The sequence below is a fragment of the Erinaceus europaeus genome, chromosome 9 (genome assembly GCF_950295315.1).
Source record: "Erinaceus europaeus chromosome 9, mEriEur2.1, whole genome shotgun sequence".
Classification (NCBI taxonomy): Eukaryota; Metazoa; Chordata; class Mammalia; order Eulipotyphla; family Erinaceidae; genus Erinaceus; species Erinaceus europaeus.
In genome coordinates, this window is record NC_080170.1 from 32,172,891 (window position 1) to 32,197,736 (window position 24,846).

At 44.5% G+C, this 24,846-nt stretch overlaps 2 protein-coding genes across 8 annotated transcripts in view; one reads left to right on the top strand and one right to left on the bottom strand.

Annotated features, from left to right (window-relative positions):
- Positions 1-14,666, bottom strand: part of RSRC1 (arginine and serine rich coiled-coil 1) — a 365,711-nt gene extending 351,045 nt beyond the window's left edge. For 2 of the 6 annotated variants that reach the window (XM_060197601.1, XM_060197597.1), the window contains exon 1: positions 10,512-10,618. The gene's annotated coding sequence lies outside the window, so the exon portion shown is untranslated. Of the gene's footprint in view, positions 1-3,778; positions 3,873-10,246; positions 10,369-10,463; positions 10,619-14,528 lie in introns of those variants that run through there. The other 4 variants (XM_016187249.2, XM_060197599.1, XM_060197598.1 and 1 more) reach the window with 4 other exon arrangements.
- On the top strand, positions 14,370-24,289 carry SHOX2 (SHOX homeobox 2). Of its 2 annotated transcripts, none has more exons than XM_007521063.2 (5): positions 14,370-14,784; positions 17,530-17,738; positions 20,039-20,096; positions 20,413-20,501; positions 22,024-24,289. In XM_007521063.2, the coding sequence occupies exons 1-5, from the start codon at positions 14,454-14,456 to the stop codon at positions 22,315-22,317; spliced, it is 981 nt and encodes a 326-aa protein (XP_007521125.1). In that variant the 5' UTR covers positions 14,370-14,453; the 3' UTR covers positions 22,318-24,289. The 2 variants fall into 2 exon arrangements, with proteins under 2 accessions (XP_007521125.1, XP_007521126.1); XM_007521064.2 differs by having other exon boundaries at positions 14,373-14,784; positions 22,060-24,289.
- Positions 24,290-24,846: the final 557 nt, after the last annotated feature.

Genomic DNA, 24,846 nt, shown 5'->3' on the forward strand with positions numbered 1-24,846 from the left:
CCCTCTCTCGATTTCTCTCTGTTCTATCCAACAACAGTTATAACAACAATAACAGCAAGGGTGGCAACAGGGGTAACAAAATGGGAAAAATGGCCTCCAGGAGCAGTGGATTTGTAGTGCTGGCACCAAACCCCAGCAATAACCCTGGAGGCAATAAATAAATAAACAAAATAAAATAAAATAAAAAAGAAGAGGATCCAGGCTCAAGCAAGCCACCCCCCCCCAACATTGAAGGAAGTTTCAGTACTGTGGTGTCTCTCTCCATCTTAATAAATAAATAAGTAAACAGATAAGTTGAAAAATATCCAAGAAACAGGCCAACCCTTCAACCAATCACCCTGTCCACAATTAACAAACCCAAGCCTTTAGTACAGTAACCACTTTTCTGTAAACGTTTCCTCTACTAACTTCTTGATGATCAGAAAACAAGAGTCAGGAGATAAAAGTCTTCATCATAAAAGACAGAAGCCAAGACTGAATAGAAGTAAGCCTTAGTAAAGAGCAACATGTAGAAGAAAAGGTAAAGGAAAGAAATCACAATTAATATTCTCAGAAACATGAGAAGATGATCCAGCAAACAAGAATAGGAAAAATGTCCACAGAACAATAAAGTATGACATTTAATCAAAGAACTTTAAGATAATATACACAATCAAGTGTTGTATGCTTTACATTGGGTTGTTCTAGTTCTCCCCCGCCAAGAGAATTGGATCAGTCCAGTTAGTTTCCTGGCCGCTTGGCCCCGCCCCAAGGAACCCCGCCAGAGTTCCAGAGTTGGAGAGTTAGAGAGAGTGTTTGGCGCTGCTGCAGGGGAAGGATGCAGGACAGATCTGTGTGGTGATTGGTTTGGGTTAGTTTATGAATCGTTGTTCCTGAATAAAGAAATACAGCTTCCCTGCCCAGCCGTATGTCTCTGGTCCTCTCTGTTACCCGCCCGTGAAGCTAGCCCGGCCAGCTGGGTCAAAAGACTCAAAGAACATAGAAAAAGAAGGATTTTGGGGGGAAGGCAAAAGAAGAGCTGGGAGACACCAGTGAGGTTATACAAAAAGACCTTCATGCCTAAGGCACCAAAGGTCCTAAATTTAATCCCCAGCATCACCATAAGCCAGAACTGAGCAGTGCTTTGGTAAAAATAAATAAATATTAAAAAGCTGGTAAAAGATCAATCTAGAAAATCCAGTATTCAAGAGATATTCAATTGCAGAAAAAAGAGGAAAAAAATCTGAAGGGGACCAGGCAGTGGTGTACCTGATTAAGTGCACAAATTACAATGTGCAAGGACCCAGGTTTAAGGCCCCTGGTCCCCACCCGCAGGGGGAAAGCTTCACGAGTAGTGAAGCAGGGCTGCAGGAGTCTCTGTCTATCTCCCTCTTCCCTCTCAACTTCTGGCTGTCTCAATCCAGTAAATAAAGATTATATATACCCAAAGAATAATTCAAATGACCAAATTGAGAGGTATGACTTGTCCTAAGTCACTGAGACAATGAATTTTAAGAAGATATACACCAGATTAGTTCATAAAAGTTCAGACACTGGAAATACATAGAATATCCTAGAAACATCTAAAAAGAAAAAAATGAGAGAATCATAATAAAAAGCACAGAGCTTCTCAAAAACAACAACAAAAAGCAATGAAGACTTGCCTTTAAAGTTCTATGTGAAATTTACTTTCAACTTAGAATCTATCTCCAGTAAAAACTGTCCATCTGAAACCAGAGCAAAACCACTTCCATATATGAAAGGTCTCAAAATTAAGCCTTCTTATCTCATCCATTCCACACTCATCCTTTCCCAGGAAGCTACTGAAGATCTGTTCTACCAAAAGCAGAGAGAAAACCAATAAAGTCAATCTAGATTTAGACCACAACACTAGGATGTGGCAGTGGTGTACCTAGTTGAGCACACATTACAACGCACAAGGACCTGGGTCCAAGTCCTGGTCCCCACCTGAAGGGAGAAAGCTTTGCAAGTGGTGAAGCAGCATTGCAGGTGTCTCTCAGTCTCTCTCTCTCTCTCTCTCTCTCTCTCCCCTTCCCTCTTAATTTATGGCTGTCTATCCCATAACTAAATAAAGATAACAAAAGAAATTTTTTAAAAATCAGAGGTTAAAAAATCCAGAATGTGTGGTGCCCTATTCAGGGAGTCCTGAGATTCCGTAACAGACATAATGGGCCTAGACCTCAAATAAATCCCTCTCTCCATTGTTACTGGTCATCTCTATCAGGAACAACAAAATAGACCCCTTTGTGGGCCCCTGTAAGACCTTGTCTTCAACTTGGATCAACAACAGTAGAGAATGTTCCATCCTCCAAAGGGAGGCTGGACAACATACTCTATGTTCCACCTAAGGAAGATAGGTCCTGATATTGGGGCAGCTTGAAACATTCCTACTCATGACCACAGAATGTGAACTCAGATCTACAGGAATACAGAAGTCGCATAGGCTCCTAAGCTGAATATGGGCCCCAGATCACATCAAATTGATAGGGTTTACAGTCAACAATATTTATACACCTTTCCCATATTTGGGAGCTACTCTCTTCCCTGACCCAGCTTTCTGGCCCTTTTTCCAGCCATGACATCATTTCCCCAGACAATAACTTGGATCCACCTGCATATCAGCTTTCAGACTCAGAAAAAAAAAAAAAAAAACTAGTATAGCCACAGGCCCTTTGGAATATAACTAAAATATGCCTACTAGCTACCTACAGAATGGAGATCCCCCCCCCCAATTCTTCATCACCACTACTCCCGCCTTTAGGTTCATGGTTAGTCAACAACTTGTTTGGCTTTGTATGTTAACTCTCTTTTCAACCACCAGGTTCCAGATGCTAGCATGATGCCAACCTGACTTCCCTGGACAGACAACCCCACCAATATGCCTGGGAGCTCCGATTCCCCTGAGCCCTTCCCCACTAGGGAAAGAGAGAGGCAGGCTGGGAGTATGGATTGACCTGTCAACGCCCATGTTCAGCGGGGAAGCGACTGCAGAAGCCAGACCTTCCACCTTCTGCAACGATGGGTCCATACTCCCAGAGGGATAAAGAATAGGAAAGCTACGGGGAAGGGAAGGGGATACAGAGTTCTGGTGGTGGGAATTCCTCTTATCCTATAGTTTTGTCAATGTTTCCTTTTTATAAATAAATTAAAATTTAAAAAAAAATCCAGAATGTGGTCCAAAAGCTAGAACAACGGTTATGCAAAAGATTTTCATGTCTGAGACTCTGAGGTCTGAGATTGACTCTTGGGCACCACCAGAAATCAGAGTTGAGGAGTGCTCTGGTCAAAACAAACAAGCCAAAGAAACCTGGCCAGGACTGGGGCCAGGTGGTGGCACATCTGGTTGAGTGCACAGGTTACAGTGCGCAAGGACCTGGGTTCGAATCCCCGGCCCCCACCTGTAGGGGGGGAAGTTTCACATGTGGTGAAGCAGGGCTGCAGGTGTCTCTCTGTCTCTCTCCCTCTCTATCACCCCCTTTCCTCTCGATTTCTGGCTGTCTCTATCCAAATAATTAAATAAAGATAATTAAGAAAAGAAAGAAAGAAGATAAGAAAGAAAGAAAGGAAGGAAGGAAGGAAGAAAGAAAGAAAGAAAAGGCTAGGATAATAGTAGGCCTAGGCTAAAAGGGGCATCGGGAGACAAAAGGTTGGCCTCAAGGAGTTTTCATTGTTGGGTAACAGTAATTCTCAAAACTGAATCTGTAGGCCTCTGAGGCTCCCTAAAAATCCACAAGAGCCCAAGAAGCCTATTTTCATTATAATACTAAAACTTACTTACCTCTTTTACTGTGTTGACTTTTACCTGCAGGCAGGGAAATTGCTAATACTTTAACAGGAATCAAGGCACTGGTACAAAACTGTGCTTGTAGTCACTGTGTTCATCACAATCAGGGTCCCGAGAGAAAGAAAGAGAGGAAGGAAGGAAGGAAGGAAGGAAGGAAGGAAGGAAGGAAGGAAGGGAGGGAGGGAGGAAGGAGGGAAGGAGGGAGGGAGGGGAAAAGAAAGGGAAAGGAAGGAGAAAAGAAAAAGAAAGGCAGTTTCAGTTCAGAATGTCCTTGACAAAGCTGTAAAAATCATGAAATTTATTACCTTGACCACACAACGTTTTAATATTCTAGATCATACAAATGGCAATAGATATAGCTGCTGCTGCTTACTAAAGAATAATGGTTATTTTGAGAAGGGGGGGAGCATTTGTGCAACTGAACTGCAGGCTGAACTAGTGTTTTGTGTTCTGAGATACTGTTTTTATTTTAGAGGACTATTATGACTAAGTATTTGGCCAAACTGTTCTCAAATCTAGTCTTTCACTTCAAAGAAAAACTTGCATTATTGGTTGTCAGTGATAAAACTTGGGCTCTTAAGCAAACATCAGAATTTTGGGTTAACTTTTATTAGCCACCGTAAAACTGATAGCTTCCTAGTGCTTAAGTATTTCTCTGATCTTGGTGATGATAATAACAAATATGTATTTTATTATATAATAAGTGTGAACCATTTTGAAGATACCTATTTACTGGGTTATGTGTAGAACTGAGATATATTCCAATAGACTGATGCATGGCTTAGTCTCATGAGTAAAACAAGGTACAAGCAAACATTTAATGTCATAAAATAGAAAAAGATCACTGATGCTTCACCATGCATATGACCCAGGACAGAGCCCCTGCACTCCACATGAGAGACTACAGCACTGGGGAAAGCTCTGGTACTGCAGTGTCTCTTCCCCCTCTTGCCCTGGACTTTCTCTTTCTACCTGAAAAAGTCAACAGAGAACAGGGAAGCCAGAGAGATGACAGTAAAGAAAAACTACTACTTGCCAAGTTTACATGTAGTATCAAAGTAGTGGTTCTCTGAACAGGCTTTTAAAATACTGCATTACATTTTTCAATCCCATATCTTCTGAAAAACCAGATTTCTTTCTTGATAGACTTCAACCAAAACAACTCAGCACAGTGGATTAAATGCAGAAGCAGATATAAGAATCCTATTAAAAAGCTATTAATAGGGCGGAGGGTAGATAGCATAATGGTTATGCAAACAGACTTTCATGCCTGAGGCTCCAAAATCCCAGGTTCAATCTCCGGCACCACTATAAAAAAGAGCTGAACAGTGCTCTGGTTTAAAAAATTAACAAATTAAAGCTATTAATAAGAAAAAGTGGGAGATTGATAAAGTTTTTTGTTTTAACTTCAAATAATAAAACTTATGGATGTTTATACTTAGTAGAGAAAGCTCATACACAATAAACCCCTTTGTGGGCCCCCATAGGACCTTGCCCTCAACATGGATCAACAAAGGTAGAGAATGCTCTATCCTCCGAAGGGAGGTTGGACAGCATACTCTATGTTCCACCTGAGGAAGATGGGTCCTGATTTTAGGGCAGCTTGAAACGTTCCTACTCATCACCACAGAATGTGAACTCAGATCTACAGGGATGCAGAGGTCACATAGGCTCCTAAGCTGAATATGGGCCCCAGATCACATCAAATCGATAGGATGGGGTTTACAGTCAACAATATTTATACCCCTTTCCCATATTTGGGAGCTATTCTCTTCCTTGACCCAGCTTTCTGGTCCTTTTTCCAGCCATGACATCATCTCCCCAGACAATAACTTGGATCCACCTGCATATCAGATTTCAGACTCAGAAAAAAAAAAAAAACCAAAAAACTAGTATAGCCACAGGCCCTTTGGAATATAACTAAAATATGCCTATTAGCTACCTACAAAATGGAGATATCCCCCCCCCACCCGCAACTCTTCATATGAACCATTCCAGCCTTTAGGTTCATGATTAGTCAACAATTTGTTTGGCTTTATATGTTAACTCTTTTTTCAGCCACCAGGTTCCAGATGCTAGCATGGTGCCAACCAGACTTCCCTGGACAGATGACCACACCAATGTGTCCTGGAGCTCTGTTTCCCCAGAACTCCACCCCCTAGAGAAAGAGAGAGGCAGGCTGGGAGTATGGATTGACCTGCCAATGCCCATGTTCAGCAGGAAAGCGATTACAGAAGCCAGACCTTCCACCTTCTGCACCCCATAATGATTCTGGGTCCGTACTTCCAGAGGGATAAAGAATAGGAAAGCTAAGTCCCAGGTTCAATCCCCCACGCCACCATAAGCCTGAAAAAAAGAAAGAAAACAAAATGATTTAGGCGGGGGTAGACAGAATAATGGTAGTGCAAAGAGAGTCTCATGCCTAAACCTCCAAAGAATAGGAAAGCTCTCAGGGGAGGGGATGGGATACGGAGTTCTGGTGGTGGGAATTGTGTGCAGTTGTACCCCTCTTATCCTATGGTTTTGTCAATGTTTCCTTTTTATAAATAAAAATTTAAAAAAAAGATACACAATCCTACCTTAAAGGAACCAAGTTCAGTAATTAAAAAAACACTATGACAAAACTACAAATATTTTTTCAGGTAACATATTTATACTTCCAAAAAATTATTCTATAGATTACCTGAAATTTAGAAGAAGCAAAATGCCACCAAATTTCTCTATTATAGTTATCTACTTCTTCAGAAAAATAAGTGAACGTTAAGAGCAAGTAAGACGTAGATCCAATTTTTTTTTTCTGTCAATGACAGGAAGAAAATTGCTACTCACCACCTTAAGTAAGTACTCTGGATATCCATTATGCAATGGTATATACTTAAATATCCTACAAGAAATAGGGGCCAGTGGGTGGCACACACATGTAACCATGCACAAGGACCCAGGTTCATGTTCCCACTCCACACCTGCAGGGGTGGATACTGCATGAGCAATGAAGTAGGTCTTCAGGTGTCTTTCTCCCTCCCCTCTCAACTTATCTGTCTTATAAAAACGAAAAGAAAAAAGAAAGAAAAAGAAGTGATCACTAGAAGCTGTAGATTTCCAGCAATAACCCTGGTGGCAATAAAATAAAGAATTAAGAAATAAGATGAAAAAAAAAGAAACAATGATGAATTTATCTTACACATACCTAGTAAGAATTCCTTATATTTAACTCCATTTGTAGCATGCAATAAATGCAAAACCAACAAAACCCCTAAGCTTCTGATTTTCTATTCCCACTCCAGTCTCCAGCTGTAGTCTGCAAGTTCTCTCACTACAGCACTGAAATCATGGCAGATAATGATTACAGCAGGACAACGATTTATAGAAATCATCTTATTGTAAAGTGTGAGTGATTGAGGATGTGGAGTCAAGATGTGGACATTTAAAAAAAAACAAAACCTTAGGATTAGGCAATGGCACACTTGGTAGAGAACCCACTATAGTGTGTAAGGACCTGGGTTCAAGTTTCCTGTCTCCACCTTGTACCAGATAGTGTTCATATATACCAGATAGTGTTCATACTCTTCTATTATGTGAAATTCTCTCTCAACATTGTATGAAAAAAAAATTTTTTAATCTAAATAGATCTTAAAAAAAAAAAAGAAAGAAAGGGGGCTGGGTGGTAGCATAGTGCGTTAAGCACACATGATGTAAAGTGCAAGGACAGGCATAAGGATCCTGGTTCGAGCCTCCGGGTCCCCACCTGCAGGGGGGTTGCTTCACAGGCAGTGAAGCAAGTCTGCAGGTGTCTATGTTTCTCTCCCCCTCTGCCTTCCCCTCCTCTCTCCATTTCTCTCTGTCCTTTCCAACAACAACGACATCAATAACAACAATAATAATAACGCCAACGATAAACAAGGGCAACAAAAGGGAAAAAATAGCCTCTAGCAGCAGTGGATAAGTAGAGCAGGCACTGAGCCTCAGCAATAACCCTGAAGGCAAAAGAGGAAAAAAAAGAAAGAAAATCTCAAAGGCAGTTCCTTTGTCCAGTTATAAATGAAGGTACAGGGGCTGGGTGGTGGCACACCTGGTTGAGCGCACATATGACAATGCACAATGACCCAGGTTCGAGCCCCCAGTCCCCACCTGCAGAGGGAAAGCTTCACAAGTGGTGAAGCAGTGCTGCAGGTGTCTCTTTGTCTCTCACCCTATTTTTCCCTTCTCTCTCGATTTCTGTCTCTATCAAATAAATAAAGATAATAATAAAAAATTAAATAAATAATAAATGAAGGTACAAGCTGTTATCATTTCAGAAGATAAGCAGCTAGAACAAAGCTTCCTGAGCTGGGGAGACAGCATAATGGTTATACAAAAGACTCTCTTGAGAGGCTCTGAGGTCCCAGGTTCAATCTGCAGCACCACCATAAGCCAGAGCTGAGCAGTGCTCTCATGTCTCCCTGTCTCTGTTTTTATCTATCTACCTACTTAATCAATCCATCTCAGTAAAATAAACTATATCTAAAGGGGGATGAAGCAGGGCTGCAGGTGTCCTATCTCCTCCTTCCTTCTTAATTACTCTCAAATAAATAATTACATTTGGAAAAAAACTTCCTAGGGGACATGGCAGCTCATTTCTCCACTATCAATCCATCAGTATATTAAACTATAATCTTTTTGTTGCGTCTTGAACAAACATTCTCCCAAGGAAAAAAAGTATCCTTTTCTATTGGGGAGAAGTGGCTAGGAGGGGCAAGATCTCTCAGGCCTCACTACTCTAAGCTGAGTTTTTACAGATAGAGACAAGACAGAGAGGCAGAAGCCTTCTTCAGTGCAGCAGGGGCCAGGCTAGAACCTGGGTTGCTCACACACATGGCAAAGCTGCACACTATCCAGGTGAGCTACTTTCCTGGCAGTACATTCATTTTGATGGCAAATTCACCACAAATAAGTAGAGAAAAGTAATTGAAGTTAACAACATTTAAGGTAACAAGAAACCCACAAACAACTATAATACCATGCAAGACAGCTAAAAGAAGCAAAGCCACGATAATGAGCATACCAAAGCAAAACTCAGAGATATAGAATTGTCAAAGACACTCCTCCCATCACTACTAAAAAACTGTAGACTTGTCTTAATGTATTATCAATTTTAAGAAATTTCTCTCCAATGGTTTGGAAATGAAAGCAGAAACTCTATTACAGAAATTTTCCAATACATAACTGAGATTAGTGACTTGATGAGGCCCATTAATCAGTGCCAGCTGCCTTTTCTCTTTTCCAGTTTCAAACATCTAGCCCACTTTTTGAGAAGCACAGTAATAAAGTACTGCCACTTAGCAGGAAATCTCTTCTGCTCTCCAATAAAGTGAATATTTATAAACTCTAAGGCTTGAGGGGCTTTCCAAGGATACTCAGCTTCCTCACTAGCCTGCACCTGTAACATGTGCATTAATCCTTAAGAGTGTAAACTCAGGAGTCGCGTGATAGCTCAAAGGGTTAAGCGCAGGTGGCACGAAGCACAAGGACCAGCCTAAGGTTCTGAGTTCGAGTCCCCGGGCCCCCACATGCAGAGGAGTCGCTTCACAAGTGGTGAAGGTCTGCAGGTATCTTTCACTCTCCCTGTCTTCCACGCCTCTCCGCATTTCTCTCTGTCCTAACAACAACAATAACTACAACAATTAAAAAAAAAAAAAAAAAAACAAGGGCAACAAAAAGGGAAAATAAATAACTATTAAGAGTGTAAACTCTGCTTTTCTCCTCTACTTACAGCGCCCACATCTAAGTTCAATGACAACTTCAATATTATTGTGACAAAACATTTTATTTAACCACCTAGTATCTTCTAAGTTGAAAAATAAATAGGTTACTGCTGATCCTGAAAATGCACACAGAAAGCCCTTTTTGTAGGATTTCAATGCACATTTAATATATATAAGAAATTACTGTAGCATTGACCTAAAGCCAGAGACAAGCAATATGTTTAATGATGCATGACCACCTCTTACCAAAGTAAACAGTGTGTACGAGTAGCCAGCTACATACTTTGGCCTATGACCACAAGGTTATGGTCCTGATGGTCAAGGAAATAAGAGTGTTCAGAGCCAGTGTATTTAATCTTTTAAGAGGCAAGTCCACTTCACTCTATCCCATCTCTACCCCCCGGTAGTGAAAGCCAGCCGGGAAGGGTCAGCTGGAGCAGAGAGGGGGGTGGAACGTGGCCACACACGGCCCAGCAGGTGCACCAGGTCGCAGCTTCCCCTTGGTTCCAGGCCAGAGAGCCAGTCACCCAGCACGTGCCATGAACCCCAAGAAGATGTCAGAAACCCCAAATAGATGATGGAGGCAGGATTGGGGGCAGGGATGGAATGGGAGAGAAAGCGAGCTGGGTGCTTCTCCCGCACCACCTACAGACAGCCAGCTAGGAGTGAGGCTGCATCTTCCACCCACCCCCCACACCCCCACAGCCAGCCACAAGCTCACCCCAGCGCCCCAACAAGAACCTCGGTTGTCAGGACCGCCGGGGCGTGCGCATGCGCCCTGCGCAACCCTCGCCCCCGCCTCCACGGCGCGCAGCACCGTCGCAGACGTGCGGCCCCGCGCAGCCTCCGCGGACCAGGCCGCAGAACCCCGCGGACTGGGAGGCCGCCTCCCAGCCGTGACCGCAGGCAGCACCTGGGCTTGGCCTTCGATCCCACACCTCCTGGTGACCTGCCGGCGCCGCAGACTTAAAAGTCTAACCACAAACCTGGACGCCACCGTTGTCCTCCAGACGCGCTTTAGTTTAAGCTCGCCGCCTTCCTGTTCTAGCGCCAGGCAGCGCCCGCCGATCTCCGAGCGCATCGATGGAGCCTGCCAGGCGTGGGAGTGCCGAGGAACTGGATCGCCACACTACCAATTTTTTGTTTGCCTTTGCTTTCGCGTGTTTTGTTTGATTTTCTTGTTACCAAAAAAGCAATAAAGGCGGGGGGTTGAAGTGTGTTATTGCCTTAGTATTCGTTATTATCGTTTTAAATGATCAGTAAACAAGTCTGAAGCTTAGGATATTGTGCCTAAGAATCTCAAGCTGGGGAAGGAGAATACTCGCCCAACAAAGATAAAACCCAGGAGTGTGTTTGTATAAGGAAGGTCGTGTGTGATTAGATTATAATGATGTATTTGCACAAATTCATTAGAAGTTAGTGTTTCTCCTGCTGTAAAGGTGAAGGCTCTTCCAGGCTGGGAACAAATTGGTTTCCCACATTAAAGTAACTGGTTGGGGGCGGAATAGGGGGAGAAGACTGCCGAGGGATTTCCGAAAAGGAAATTAAATCTATAGGTTTTGTTGTTGTTATTATTTAAACCAAGAGAAGTTAAAGCGATTCAGCATATTCTGTGATTCACTCTACATGAAAATATTTTTTTTCCTTTTTACTGCAAGTAAGCAACAAAGATAAAGAGAGTAACTGTTGGCCTTAATTTGGAGTCGACTTAGAATCATCTCTTTTCATAACTGCTAGACACCTAAGCTTCATTTTTCAGCGCATTTGAGATGGTGAAAGCACCTCCACAAATATGTTTCTTACAAATAGCTGTACTTTAGCCAGTTTTGAGGAACCGTTTCAAAAGTTAACCACCACACGGCAGGTTTATTTTAAATAATTCAAGAGCTGAGGACTGGGGGGGGGGAGGACCCTTGGGCTCCAGAATTTCATTGAAACCTGTAATGTTTGTCTACAGGCTGTCAGTTAAGCTTTGCTTTTTTTTTTTTTCCCCCTAAGCTGCATTTGTGAAATGCCCTGCCCCTGAAAAAAAGATATTTGCTATTAAATGAAACAACACCATTAAGATTTGTTGGGCTTTATTAGTGTGTGATCTTAAACTCTTGGATTTTCTTTTTCACTAAACTTCATTCAGGTCAGTGACAGTCCATGTCAGAGACCAGATTTCTCACAGCTCCAAATGGTATCAACACAATTATTTCTAAACATATTAAGAGTTAATATACTAATATTTTGGAAAACCCTGATTGGTATGAATTACAGTTATTGTGTCCATGATCATCTTTAGAGAAGTCACCCTCACCTCAAGCTCAGTAGGTACAATTTAAGTTCAGACTTAACAGTCATTTTCTAATAAAAGAAGAGTTAGCTGTTGGGTCCCATGATCCCTTACCAGATTCTAATAGCACTTATTTTTAAGCTACTTGTAAATATGCATGTAACACTTCAGTCTGAGAGTTCTGTGAGCACACCATTTAGTTGACCCCCAAAACTGTTAGTTTTGCTAAATAACCTTAAAATACATTACTATAAAAATTCTAGTTTATTGTTATGCCCCTTTAATAATGCAAAAATCTAAGTGGTTGCAAGTAGTGACTAAAAACAAATGTAAAAAATCATATTCCTAAAGCCACTTAGCTATGGAAAGTAAGTACTTGAGTCTCGTAGTATAATAAAATTAAAAAGCAAACACTCATATAGTACATTAGTACCTAAGAACCATTATTACTGGAAACTTAGATCTTAGCTACTTCTCATAAAAGTCGCACGGAGTGTAATTTTTTAAGAACAAAACATAAATTAAGAACCCAAAAGGGAAAAAACAGCAAAGTAACATTGCTAAATTTTTAATTTACATATTCCTTAAGTTTACCATGAACACTGTAATGAGTGTAGTAGCACATAAAGTTCTTTATTACCTTTACATGTGTTCTAGAAACACTAACATAATACGCCATATTGTGTTCTCTTTTTACAAATTCCAGGTTGCTTTGATGTAACTTCTCAGCTTATTTTGCTACTTTAACCAATGAGTGGAATATATGTATATCAAAGCTCTATTATCAGAAAATCAGAAACAGTGTATTAATATTAAAAACTACTTGAAGATGACCCCAAAACCACACTTAAAAAGGACTATTTTTCACAGGTTCTTAAAAAGTGAAAACTTCCTGTATGTAAATGGTCTTGTCGATATCTGTCCACATTAATGACAGCAAACTTTGTCCTGCACAGCAGAGACAAATAAGTCAGGAATATACACCTTTTGAAATAACAAACTGCAAGGATAAAGATTACAACTTTTCTTACAGCAAACATCTTTCTTTTAATAGTTTGTGATACAGAAAATCAGATGGAGGGCGGACAAATTTACATTCTAACTCAAAGGAGGCCAATCACTTTTTTTTTTTTTAAGTAACTCAACTGGAATATTTCTCGGAATACTAAAGAAAAACTTCCATCCTTTAATGTGGAAATGGTCTATGTGCAGGAAGTTGTAAGGGAGAAGGGTTGATGATCTCTGGGTGTCCCCAAAGACAGGACAAAGTCAAAATGTGACCAGGCTTTAAGAAAACGCTTTAAAATTGAGTCTGTCGGGAACAGCTGTTCAAAATGTGTGTTAAATCGAGTCCTGTGAAATGGGGTTTTTTCTTAGAAGAGTGGGCTTGGGCTCCGGGACCTGAGAAAGGGCTATCACAGCTTTCACAGGCGGGGGAGCCCCGTGCTCGCCCGGGCTGGGTTCAGACCGCGGCCTGGGCGCCCCTAAAGGAGCTTAGGACCTAAGACGCGGTGGGGTACCCCAACTTTGGGAGGGTGGTGGAAGCAGGGTGATGCCTAGAGCGGCGGTGAGGTGTGTGGACTCGGGATGTCGAGTCCGGCTCGCGAGTGGGGCGCGCACGTCCGGTGCTAGGCAGGGGAGCCGAGCGGCACTGCGGGGCAGGGCGCTGCGCCACATCCCGGCGCGGGGAGGATACCGCGTCGGCGGGGAAGATGCGGGGCCGCGGCCGAGTCCCGATAGCCACAGAGTCCAGCGCCGCGCACTTGTCAGTTTCCTGCTGGCCACGCCCCGGAGGAGTCGGTCCAGCTCCCCAGTGTTTAACTAAGTCTTGACACCAACGCAAAATCCACGCCTAATTAAATTAATTAGGGATTCTTGTCAAGCCTGAATGGATAGCCAAGACAACGGGCGGTCGTGGGGCTCACGGAAAACCTGGACGGCCTGGGACCTGCCTCTTCCCAGTGCCCCAGGGTCACCCTGCGCTGCCTCCACCCCAAGGCGGCCCGGCCTGTGCGCGGGACTCCAACCCCAGCAACCTTCATCTCCCCCCCTTTTCTCTTCTCTCTCTTTCTTTCTCTCTCTCTCCCTCTCACTCCCTCCCTCCCTCCCTCTTTCCCCCAACCCCCACCCGCAGGTAGTGGCGCGGGTGATTCCCGCGAAGGGGCTCCCTCCGACTTGTGAAGGGGAGGTAATTCACTCCGAACAAGGGGCCGCCTTGGCGAAGTATAAATAGTGAGACTTCAAGCGCAGCGTTTCTATCAGATCTGAACTCTCCGCAGGAAGAATTGTCAAAGATCTTCACATTGAACAAGCGCGCTCCGGCGGGGAAGCATCAGTTCCCATTTCCCTCCGGTGGCCCCCGCCCCTTCCCCCTTCTTCCTCCTCCTCCTCTTCCTCCACCTCCTCCTCCTCTTCCTCCACCTCCTCCTCCTCCTCTTCTTACTTCTTTTTCGCCCTTCTACTTCTTCTCTCTTCTTTCTTCTCTTTCCTTCTTCTCCTTCCTCCTTCTCCTCCTCCTCCCTCCTCCTCCCCCCTGCCCCATTGATGTGTTATTATTGGGGGGGCTGGAGCTGTAAAAAAAGAAGAAGGAAAAAAAGAGCGGGGCTGGGCTGGGAGCGCTGGAGCGCGGGGCTGCCGGGCACCGGCGGCGATGGAAGAACTTACAGCGTTCGTCTCCAAGTCTTTTGACCAGAAAGTGAAGGAGAAGAAGGAGGCGATCACCTACCGGGAGGTGCTGGAGAGCGGGCCGCTGCGCGGGGCCAAGGAGCCGCCCGGGGGCGCCGAGCCCGGCCGCGACGAGCTCAGCAGCCCAGCAGTCCGGGCGGCCGGCGGAGGCGGCGGCGGGGGAGGTGTAGGAGGCGGAGGCGCAGGAGGAGGAGGAGCGGGCGCGGGCGCTGGAGGAGGGCGCTCGCCGGGCCGGGAGCTGGACATGGGCGCCGCCGAGAGGAGCCGAGAGCCGGGCAGCCCGAGGCTCACCGAGGGTAATGCCTCTTCGGCCGCGCCGCCCTTCCCGCCTCCTCGCCACCTCTGGCGCGGGAGCGGACCCCCAGGCCCCTCGGGGAGGGCGGGCCGCGGACGGAGCCCTGGGACCCCAGTCTCGGGGAGGAGAGGGACGGTGGGTGGGGTAGGAGCCCCAGTGTGCGCGATCGTGGGTGGGGTCCGTGCGCCCTGCCCCAGGCTCAGCTCACCCCATCCCACCGCGATCCCCGGGGCCCGGTCGGACGGGAACTTCCCGAAGCTGCACGGGGCCAGGGGGCTGCAGGGCTACGGTTTGCATCCAGCGCCCACTTTGTGGGAGTCTCTACCCTAGGCCTGAGAGAGACAGGAGCGAGCATATCACACTTAGGTCATCCCGGATTTCGGGAGTCACTATTAGAAACCACTGGAACTCAGCAGGCAGCCCGGATTGCCGGGGTCCAGGGGTTCCAAACTTGCCATTCTCTTTGAGCTAGGAAGGTAGAGCCAGGCCAAGGCAGGCTGAGGTTCAGGCCACTGTGTTTCTCTTGGGAGATGCAATGGGCTTGGGGTTGTTTGTGTATGGGGTGGGTGTTTTTTCGTTATTTATTACACAAATCCTTTCCTGCTTCGAATCATCTAGTGTTCTGCTTTGGACAAGGGGACGGACGGGAAAAGGGAAGAATCCTTTAGCTTGGCCAGCTAAAGTCTTAGGAAATAGCTTTATCTGAAAGGTGAGGCGATGCGTCCCGTGCCTATTCAAAGGAGTTCAACAATAAAATTAATTTGGTACTTGGTGCCTGCAGGAACTAGTGTGCTGCCATATTTTCCCAATTAAGAAAATATGTGACATGCGTAGAATCACTTATTTAAGCAAGCAATTAAGTTGTTTATAACACGGTCTGTTCCTGTTTAGGGCAATAAGTGGACTTGGGGAGGGGGTGGAGATTATATTAAGCCTATTAATCAACTGGAAATGTGGACATCTTTCTCTTTGAAAAAGAGAAAAGTTTAAGAGTCATCCACTGTGGATGACAGGAAATAGACAAAGCCTTTTCATCCTTTCGGCTGAATCTGAAGGGTATATTTTTATATTTAAATGTCACCACAATATTCCTATTGATTTTAGTGTTCGCTACAATGTTATGCAGTCCCTCTCTGGAGGAAGGGCAAATGTCCACAAAACGAACTCCGAGACTAGCAATTCCTGAGGTTAGAGTGCCAGGCCAGGCTCCTCTTGTCTGTTCCTCCTAAATTTGGAAAATGATGGTGTAATTGTCAGGCGGCCACAGCAGCAATCCCAGGCTGGAGTGTAGCTGGGCGGGATAACGGAGTCAGGTCTGAAGCTCCTGACTAGTGCTGGGGCTTTTGGTTTCTGAGATCTGGGCACCGCACGTATTAATTTATCTTCTGGCGGTGTGTGTTGGGGGATGGGGGAAGGGGGTAGTTTAAGTGCTAATACTGATCGGACTCTTGGTCTGGGAAGAAATGTAAATGACCTCGATTATTTAAAGTCATCTGAAAAAGTCCGAAGCTCTTACACAGACCCGAGGACTAAGGTTCCAGAGGGTGGGAGCCAGTTATATTGAAGCCGACTCCCTTGTAACTGCCCCTTGGCCTAGGTTATATATTATATATTATATATTCATCCCTGGGAGTGTCTGTATGCTTAGCCTCAAAGACATCCAGTTTCTAAAAGGGGAGAAAGGCAGATAAAAAGGACAAGAAAAGTAGCAATGGATGTGTGCAAACCCATGGTAGAAAAATGCATATTTTATTAAACATCTGAGCTGCTGGATGCATGAAAAGGCTTTGGGCGACCAATAGAAACCAAGGATAGCAAACGTTCTGTTTGAACCTGTTGATCTCTGTGGATTTCAGTGTTTAGGATCAAGCCTGCCTTTTCGAGGGAGGGAACTGAGAGACCCAGGTTGCAGTCTCTTCCGCCTGCCACCCAAGCTCATTCCCTCCCCCCCCCTCAGCCTCGCCTTTTGGCCCCGCCTGGGTTGCCAGCCTTTTGGCTGCCGACATGGCGTGGACGCCTCTGCTGCAAAGACCTGGGGCCCAAAGGGGGGATGATGTCAGCCAGGCTGTCCTGGGACTATGTGAGGGGTTTGTCCCAAGCCCAGGGTCAGCACCAAGTGTCCCTAGGATACAGCTCCCAGGGAGCTCTGGTTCTCTTACTGATTCCCCTGGACCTAATTGTTCCTAAATTAGACCAGCAAGTTTTGAGCCCAGAACCCAGGCGGCCTGGGCTGGCTTGACCCTGGTGGGGCTGCACTCAGGAAAGGGGCTTTGGGTTCCTAACAGGACCCCACAGGGCGCTGCTGCCCAAGCCTTAAGGTACTCTGGGTGAGTGCTGAGGAGCAGTGGGGTATGGGGGAGGAGAGAGGGAGTGGATAGGGTTTGGGATTTGGGAGAGGGCGGGGAAGCAGTAGTGGTAGTGGAGTGTATAGTGAAGAGATGAACAGAGCTCTCAGTTTGGGGGAGGGGGGTGTAAATGCCCATGTTGTCTCCCCCAGCTGCCACTCAGACTTGATCTTTGAGCATCACCAGGCTCCCCTTCCTGGATGTGAAGTGAGGGACTTCATTGGGACTCCGAGGGAGGGGAGTGTCCTCCATTCTTCTGGAGACAAATCTGGTAACGGGATTTGCTGTGTTCTCTCTCTCTCTCTCTCTCTCTCTCCCTCTCCCTCTCTCTCTCTCTCCATGTGTGGGTGTGTTGCTGTATGCGCGTGACCATGTGGCCCTGCTGGTGGTACCCTATCCAGTGTCTCCGGAGCTAAAGGATCGCAAAGAGGATGCGAAAGGGATGGAGGACGAAGGCCAGACCAAAATCAAACAGAGGCGAAGTCGGACCAATTTCACTCTGGAGCAACTCAATGAACTAGAGAGGCTTTTTGATGAGACCCACTACCCGGATGCCTTTATGCGAGAGGAGCTGAGCCAGCGGCTGGGGCTGTCTGAGGCCCGAGTGCAGGTAACCCGCTAGGGGAGAAGTCAAAGCTGGGCCAGCAACTGGCAGAGGGGCTTGCCTGGGGTTGGAGAGGAGGCTTGGGGGACTCAAACCATGAGTTGGGGTTCCAGTAACTTGAGTGAGGTGAGAAGACAGAACTATCTTCCTCCTTGGAGACTAGTGGTCTTACCTTCCAAAGTAGATCTTAGCCGGCTCGCTCCCCCATCCCACATATGTTCCCAGCAGAAGAAAGCTGTGCTGGGCTTGCTCCCAGAGTTTCTATAAACCACACCCCCTAGGCTCATGATCCCTTTAATGTGGTTTAATCCTAATGGGCCTACTTTTATAAGCCTTAAAAAAAAATCCTACAGAAAAACGTTTTATCTTCTGGATGTCTTAAAAGTTACAACAAATCGAATCCTTGGTTTCCTTGAGCAGGGTTTCTTGAGGGTCTGTAACAGGGATCTAGGTTTGTGAAACGGATATGCCAATTAGGTTTATAGATGTACAGACTATAAAGAAAATTAGTGACTGTTAAGTGCAGAAATTTACAGTCTGCCCTTAGCGGTATGTCACAAACTGTGTAAAAGAGCCGAGAAATTAATGCATTTTGGCCACTCTTTGTTCCATTACTTATCCATGGCAGCTAACCTCAGTCTACATAAACTTGATTTTGAAACAACCCATATCTCTTTATACTGGTATTTCCAAAGTCTGAATCTCTCCTGAAATTAGAACTGGAGCAGATTTTCTTTACTGGCTGTGGGGTGAGTGTAATGGCAAAAGTAGACTTTAGAACATTTAAAGTGAAAATTATATGCACATATATCTTTCTAGTTGTACAGAAAACCAATTTAAATGTTTCAGGTTATATTTCCGCTCAAATGATAAAATAGGAGAAAATGATGGTCATTATTTGTTTGAACACATGGAGCAGTTTTAGGCCTGAACATCTGCAGCTGTTACAGAGTATCATTGTAACAGATACTCCCCAGGTCTCTGGGCACTGAGACCACCATCTGCAGCGAACTATGCAATTCTTATGGGGCTTCCCCGCATCTTGTAATAGGATCAGGACAAAAACCGAGCAGTCAGTTGAAGGGGAAAAGTAATAATAGAAGGCCATGGTCCTCACAGCTCAACAGCAGAACCTTCCTTTTTAACTTATTCCTGCTTTGCTCTGTGTACTAAGTCTCCAGAGACTCAGCAACCCCTTAAAGGCACAATGATAATTATTACAGTTATGAGCATTAGTATCTCAGCTCCAAATCTTCTAGGGAAAGGGAAAAAAAAAAAAAAGCAAGCAGCCTCAGGCCATGTGAGTTATACACAGAATGCCACCCTGGCATGAAGTGTGCCCTTGCATTACACTAAATGTCAGAGGAATTTGTAGAAAATTACATTGGCTATGACACTACTTTTCGAAAACAAGGAGGGGAAACTTCTGGAACAACATTTTACTTTCATTTAAAAAAATGAATATGTGGATCATTCAAGATGCTGTATTACAAGAATATGAAAGCAAAACTGATTTGAATTCTTACTCAAGAAGCTGGCAAGTTTTATTTCCGAAGATAGTCTCTAGGACTTGTTTGATTCATATCTCACCCCCCTTTCATGAAGTGTTCTTTACTTCCTCATAACAAGTGAACTTTATTGCTGGCCTTTGTTTTTCCACACTTTTAAATTCTAGAGCTATTTTCTTAATGTTTCTCTACTGCGCTGACTACAAGCATGGGCTTTTTCTACAGGAGCGGAATTAGATTATCATGATAATAGTACAATTATTCTGCCACTGTGTTACACTTTGCTGCACAGAGGAACAGAGAAATTCTAAACTTCTTTGTAGTGAGGCTTTTATGACACTAATTACCTCTACCTCCTTTAACCCCCTCCCCCCAAAGAGTCACTATTTGCTTTGGTGTTTGGTTTTTCTCAAAGATGAAGCTAATTAATATTACAGGCTATTAATGAGCACATTCTTCTCAGGCCTTACTGAGCAAACATTTAAACCCATTATCACTTTGGTATCAGGTATCAGGGAAAGTTTTAAGCCTGAGGGATACTGTAATGCTGTGGAACGATGAAACCAGGACTAATAGTAATTTATCAAGAAACAATTTATCTTGCAAAAGTCTATGAAATCTATCTACTGGTTTTGCTATCCACTTACATTCTAAAATTGGAAAATAGGATTGTTCTGTTCAATTCAGAGACTGCTGCATCTCCCACTTCTTGCCTAAGATATTTTATCATATTCTTATAATTAAAAAAATGTTTAAGTAATAATATCCAGGTTTTGTTTTTTTCCTCCCAATTTGTAGGTGTGGTTTCAAAATCGAAGAGCTAAATGTAGAAAACAAGAAAACCAACTCCATAAAGGTATGTTTCTCAGACAGAAAAAAAAAAAAAAAGTTTGATATTATAAGTAAAAGGAGTTGGGGGAATGGTATTGTTACAATACATAATGAAACTTTTTCAAAGCAGTTTTTCAGTCCTTAGTTATACTCTACTCTGAATGCAGTTGTAAGAGCTGTACCATTTGGGATTAAATTACATATGTTTTAATAAATCCAGGAAGATATCAATCAAACTCCTCCTGGTACTATTTATAGTCCTAAAAATATGCTAGAAATGCTACCCTCACATTGTTGTGATTGTGTCCTGTTTTTTCCTTTTTCTTTTTCTTTTTTGACAGGTGTCCTCATAGGGGCTGCCAGCCAGTTTGAAGCTTGTAGAGTTGCACCCTATGTCAATGTAGGTGCTTTAAGGATGCCATTTCAGCAGGCAAGTATGGCCCCACCCATTTCACCCTGTTTGTAACTGTAAATGACCTGGCTATTTGCTTGAACTGCTTAATATGTCCTCTCTCTGTTCCCCAGTACTGGTGTGTGTGTGTGTGTTTGTTGAATCAATTTTGAGATGATGTCCTGGACCCATTCCTTTTTTAAAAAGTTATTCAGCATTTGGAACTTGCATGCCTAGTCCTCCCTTTCACTTGGGAAACATGCACAGGCCTGGGGGCAGCAACTAGTTCTTTAAAATAAAATTTTTAAAAAATGCTCAAGACTGAGTTTGGGGAGAAGGAAAAGCTTTTTTGATTAAGATTTTGTCAGATCCAATACAGAGGTTAATCCTAAAGTGTTTCTGGGCCACTATAAATATCTTTCTAAGTATTTTCTACCTCCTAGTGACATTAAATGTCTCTGAGAGAAGAAAACTGAACTAAACAAATGGAAGTATTTTTTTAACACGTGCTGATTTTTAAAAAGCTATCTCTGCAAACAAAGCTCCATCACTAGTGGAGAGGAAAGCCTTGGCCTTCCCAGAGATGCTCTGTCTCTGCAATTCTTTTCTTAGCCATAAAGAAACCTTTAAGACTGCACTTTAAAAGGACAGCCTGCAGCAATGATTTAATCCAGGGAAATCCCATTGCTCTGAACTTCCCCTGCTCTCCAAGCCTAAAGGCTCAGTCCTTTCCCAACCAATCCCCAACCTTCCCCATCCTCAGTTAGGACCCCTGCTTAGCTGGACTGTGAAGTCACAAATCAACTCTCAGTGATCAGTGCCTTGGACTGGAGTGTGCCCATGTACTGAGGGTTAGCGTTAGGAGATCTTAGCTCTCTTGGCACCACAGGATGCTGGCATCCCAATGCTAGTTGTTTGAAGCAAGAGAGAATGATGGGGGGGGGGAGTAGATTGGGGGGGATCTTAAAAAGAGACCCCTGAGTACTCAGAAGATAACTTGCAGCATCAGGTTATCTTCTACTCAGAAGATAACTCATAGTACTCACTAAGAGTAGTCCTAAGAGCCTCAGGCCCAGCCTAGACCTTGTGAATCAGAATGCGCAGGTAATTCTGACCGCAGGAAAGGTTAGTAGTACTAACAGTTGTGCCTGTTGTGATTTGGACTCAATGACTTTCCTCAGTGACTACAAAGTTTTGTAGTTTGTATATTGGCACTTGACTGCGCCAGTAAGGTCATAGGTATCAGGCTCAGCACCCAGAGGGGAACCCAATGTCCTCACTCCATCTCAGCCAGATAACCATTGTTATTTTGAGAAGGGTGATACCTTGGCACAGTAGCAATGCACAGTTCCCCAAGGGACAATCACATTCTTGCTGATGAGGGTCCCCTGGGTCCAGGGAGGTCAGCTCTGAGCCAGAGGCAGACTGGGTGGGAACGGATTCCAGTGGCGCCCCGAATTTTAGGAACAGTCAAGCGCCCCTCCCCCCACCCCGCCCCAGCATTTCCGCCAGCCATACTGGACGCCTTTAATGCTCTGTTTCTATTCTGTTGTCACCCTAGGATAGTCATTGCAACGTGACGCCCTTGTCCTTTCAGGTTCAGGCGCAGCTGCAGCTGGACAGCGCCGTGGCGCACGCGCACCACCACCTGCACCCGCACCTGGCCGCGCACGCGCCCTACATGATGTTCCCGGCGCCGCCCTTCGGACTGCCGCTGGCCACGCTGGCCGCCGACTCAGCCTCCGCTGCCTCTGTCGTGGCTGCCGCCGCTGCAGCCAAAACCACCAGCAAGAACTCAAGCATCGCGGATCTCAGACTGAAAGCCAAAAAGCACGCTGCCGCCCTGGGCCTGTGATGCAGCCCATATTCCCCATGCTCCCTGCTTCTCCGCTGCCCCAACCCAGATCGACCCTCCCCGCACCCCAGGCTGGGCCCCGAGGATCCCACCCCGCGCAGGTCCGCCTGCGGGGCTCTTTGGGGGGAGCTCGGAGAGAGACTGGACAGGGCGCGCCTGGCTCTGAGGAGTGGGGCTCGTGGCAAAGCTGCAATGGTGGACTTTTGCGTAGAGAGAAAAATTCTGTTAATAAAAAAATCAACAACAACGAAAAGTAGACAAGATAAAACAGTGAGAAAAAAGAGAAAGGGAACTTATTTCGTATTAATATTTGGCAAAAAAAAAAGAAATCGGAGAATCAAAGAGCAAAATTAATTAAAAATGAAAGTATTTTATACTTTAAAAATTATGGGAAAATAATCTGAAGGAATTTTGAGTGAATGGGGGGGAGGGAGGGAACTATCTAAAGTGTATGGTGTTTTTTTTTTTTTTCTTTCCCTAATGGGCTAAGAAGGCAAAACAGAAGGAAGAGGTATAGTTATTTAAAGAATTAACGTGAAAAAGTGCGCAGCTGGGAAGTTCACAGGTTTTGAAACTGACCTTTTTCTGCGAAGTTCACTTTAATACGAGACATTTGATAAGAGAGGCGGGCCTCCTTTTACGTTGAATCAGATGCTTTGAGTTAAAACCACCACGTATGGAAGAGCAAGAGGGAAGACAGTTTAAACCAAGGAGAAAAAAGGAAGAGAAAGAAAAGAAAAAGAAAATCAATACCAAAACGGTGCCACAATGAATCCTCTGAGAAATGACTGAGGCAAAACTGTCCAGGCTGCAGACACTGAACTCCGGTTTGCATGTTACTTGTCCTCCATTGATGGTGTCTCCCCCTCCCAGCTTTACTCACACTGCACTCAATCCATTTCATCTCCAGGACGGAAAAAACAATACTAAGAGCAGAGCGTCTGGAAATTGATATCTTTCTAACTACATATACTTTGCCCCCTAGTCTTTGATGGGGGAGGCAAGAGAAAGAAAGAAAGAAAGAAAGAAAGAAAGAAAGAAAGAAAGAAAGAAAGAAAGAAAGAAAGAAAGAAAAAGAAAGAGCCAGACGGGGAAAAATTATACTGATTGTCCCAAGAAGATGGAGGTGGGCAGAAAGTGTGAGGAAAGGAAGAAAACAAGATCAGATGAAATGAATGAAGGTACAGCGCCTTGCACGTGACACACACACACACACACACACACACACACACACACACACACAGCCGGCGCTCCATCGGTGTATAGCTCCTCTGCTTCCCCTGTTCCTGTGTTGCTTCTTGCTGATTCCCTGAAGTCCTGTTTGAGGACCCTGCTTTATTTTCCCCTCTCTATCCCATCACGGCTCACTCACTTAAACCACCCAGCTAGATACAGGCACTAGGTTTGTGTAAAATATGTTGATACACACGAACAAAGTTTATTTTGGCTATAATGTGTGAACTGATGGTTGACTTTCAACATTTGCATTTTATCTCTCAAAGGTGTATATTCAAGTAATTTTTTGTTTCAATTCATGTAGCTATTTAAACAGGGGTACCCTGCACTAAGCAAACTGTGTCCCTATTTAGAAAGCCTCCTCAGTTTTGTTTTGTTTTGTTTGTTTCCTTCTAATTTACAAGAAAGAGGAAAAGCTCTTTTAACTGAACTCTAGTGTGCAGTTGAGCTTTGTAACTATTTGTTCTCCATGAAAACAAAATTATTTATATTTGCCATATTTTTTCTAGTGTATTAAGTTATTTTAAACAAAAGAAGATACTGTTATTTCATGATGTGTTGTCGGTACAAAATGTTTCGGTTTCACCTTTGTTAAACCTTTTAAATAAGTGCCAAGTTATTCATTGAAGACACTTTGCCATTAATTGAATGAAAATAGTATTGTTTCATTTGATGGGGTTCGCGTCATCTTTGTTCCTGTGATTATTAAACTATCCGGGATAGTCCTTCCTTCTTACTCTTTGATGAATGTGTATCTCTCTGGAATATTCTGATTTGGGAAAGTGCTTCCCTCCATTTCTAGGAGGCCAAGACTGAGGGTTGAGAGGCGCTTAGAAGCGCTGAGCACACCCCTCCCCCATTTTATCCACCCAGCACAGAAACCGGATTGATTTTACACCAAATCAATAAAGGAACAGATGACATGTAAAATAACACAGAATAACCCTTTTCCTCAAAACAGACTCTCAGCCTTCAATTTTCACTTTTGAGGTTTATTTGGGGACTGTTTTGTGGGGGGTGGGGTGGGGGAAGCGGGATCAGAAGGTTTGAAATCCTCTTGGACAACTCGTGGTGAGCGGGGGAGACCTGGAGGCCTGGGAATAAATACCCCAGAGCTACTGGGGGCAGGGGCGCCAGGACTGAGACCCCAGCCCGGCCTTGGTCTCCAATGTGGCGCTTGGAAGCCAGCGCCGTCTTCGGGATTATAAGGTGCCTGTAGGGCAGAGCCGGGCCCCGGAAAGTGGACGCTGTACACCGCCTAGTCCACCAGTCTCCCCCAGGGCGCCGCAGTTT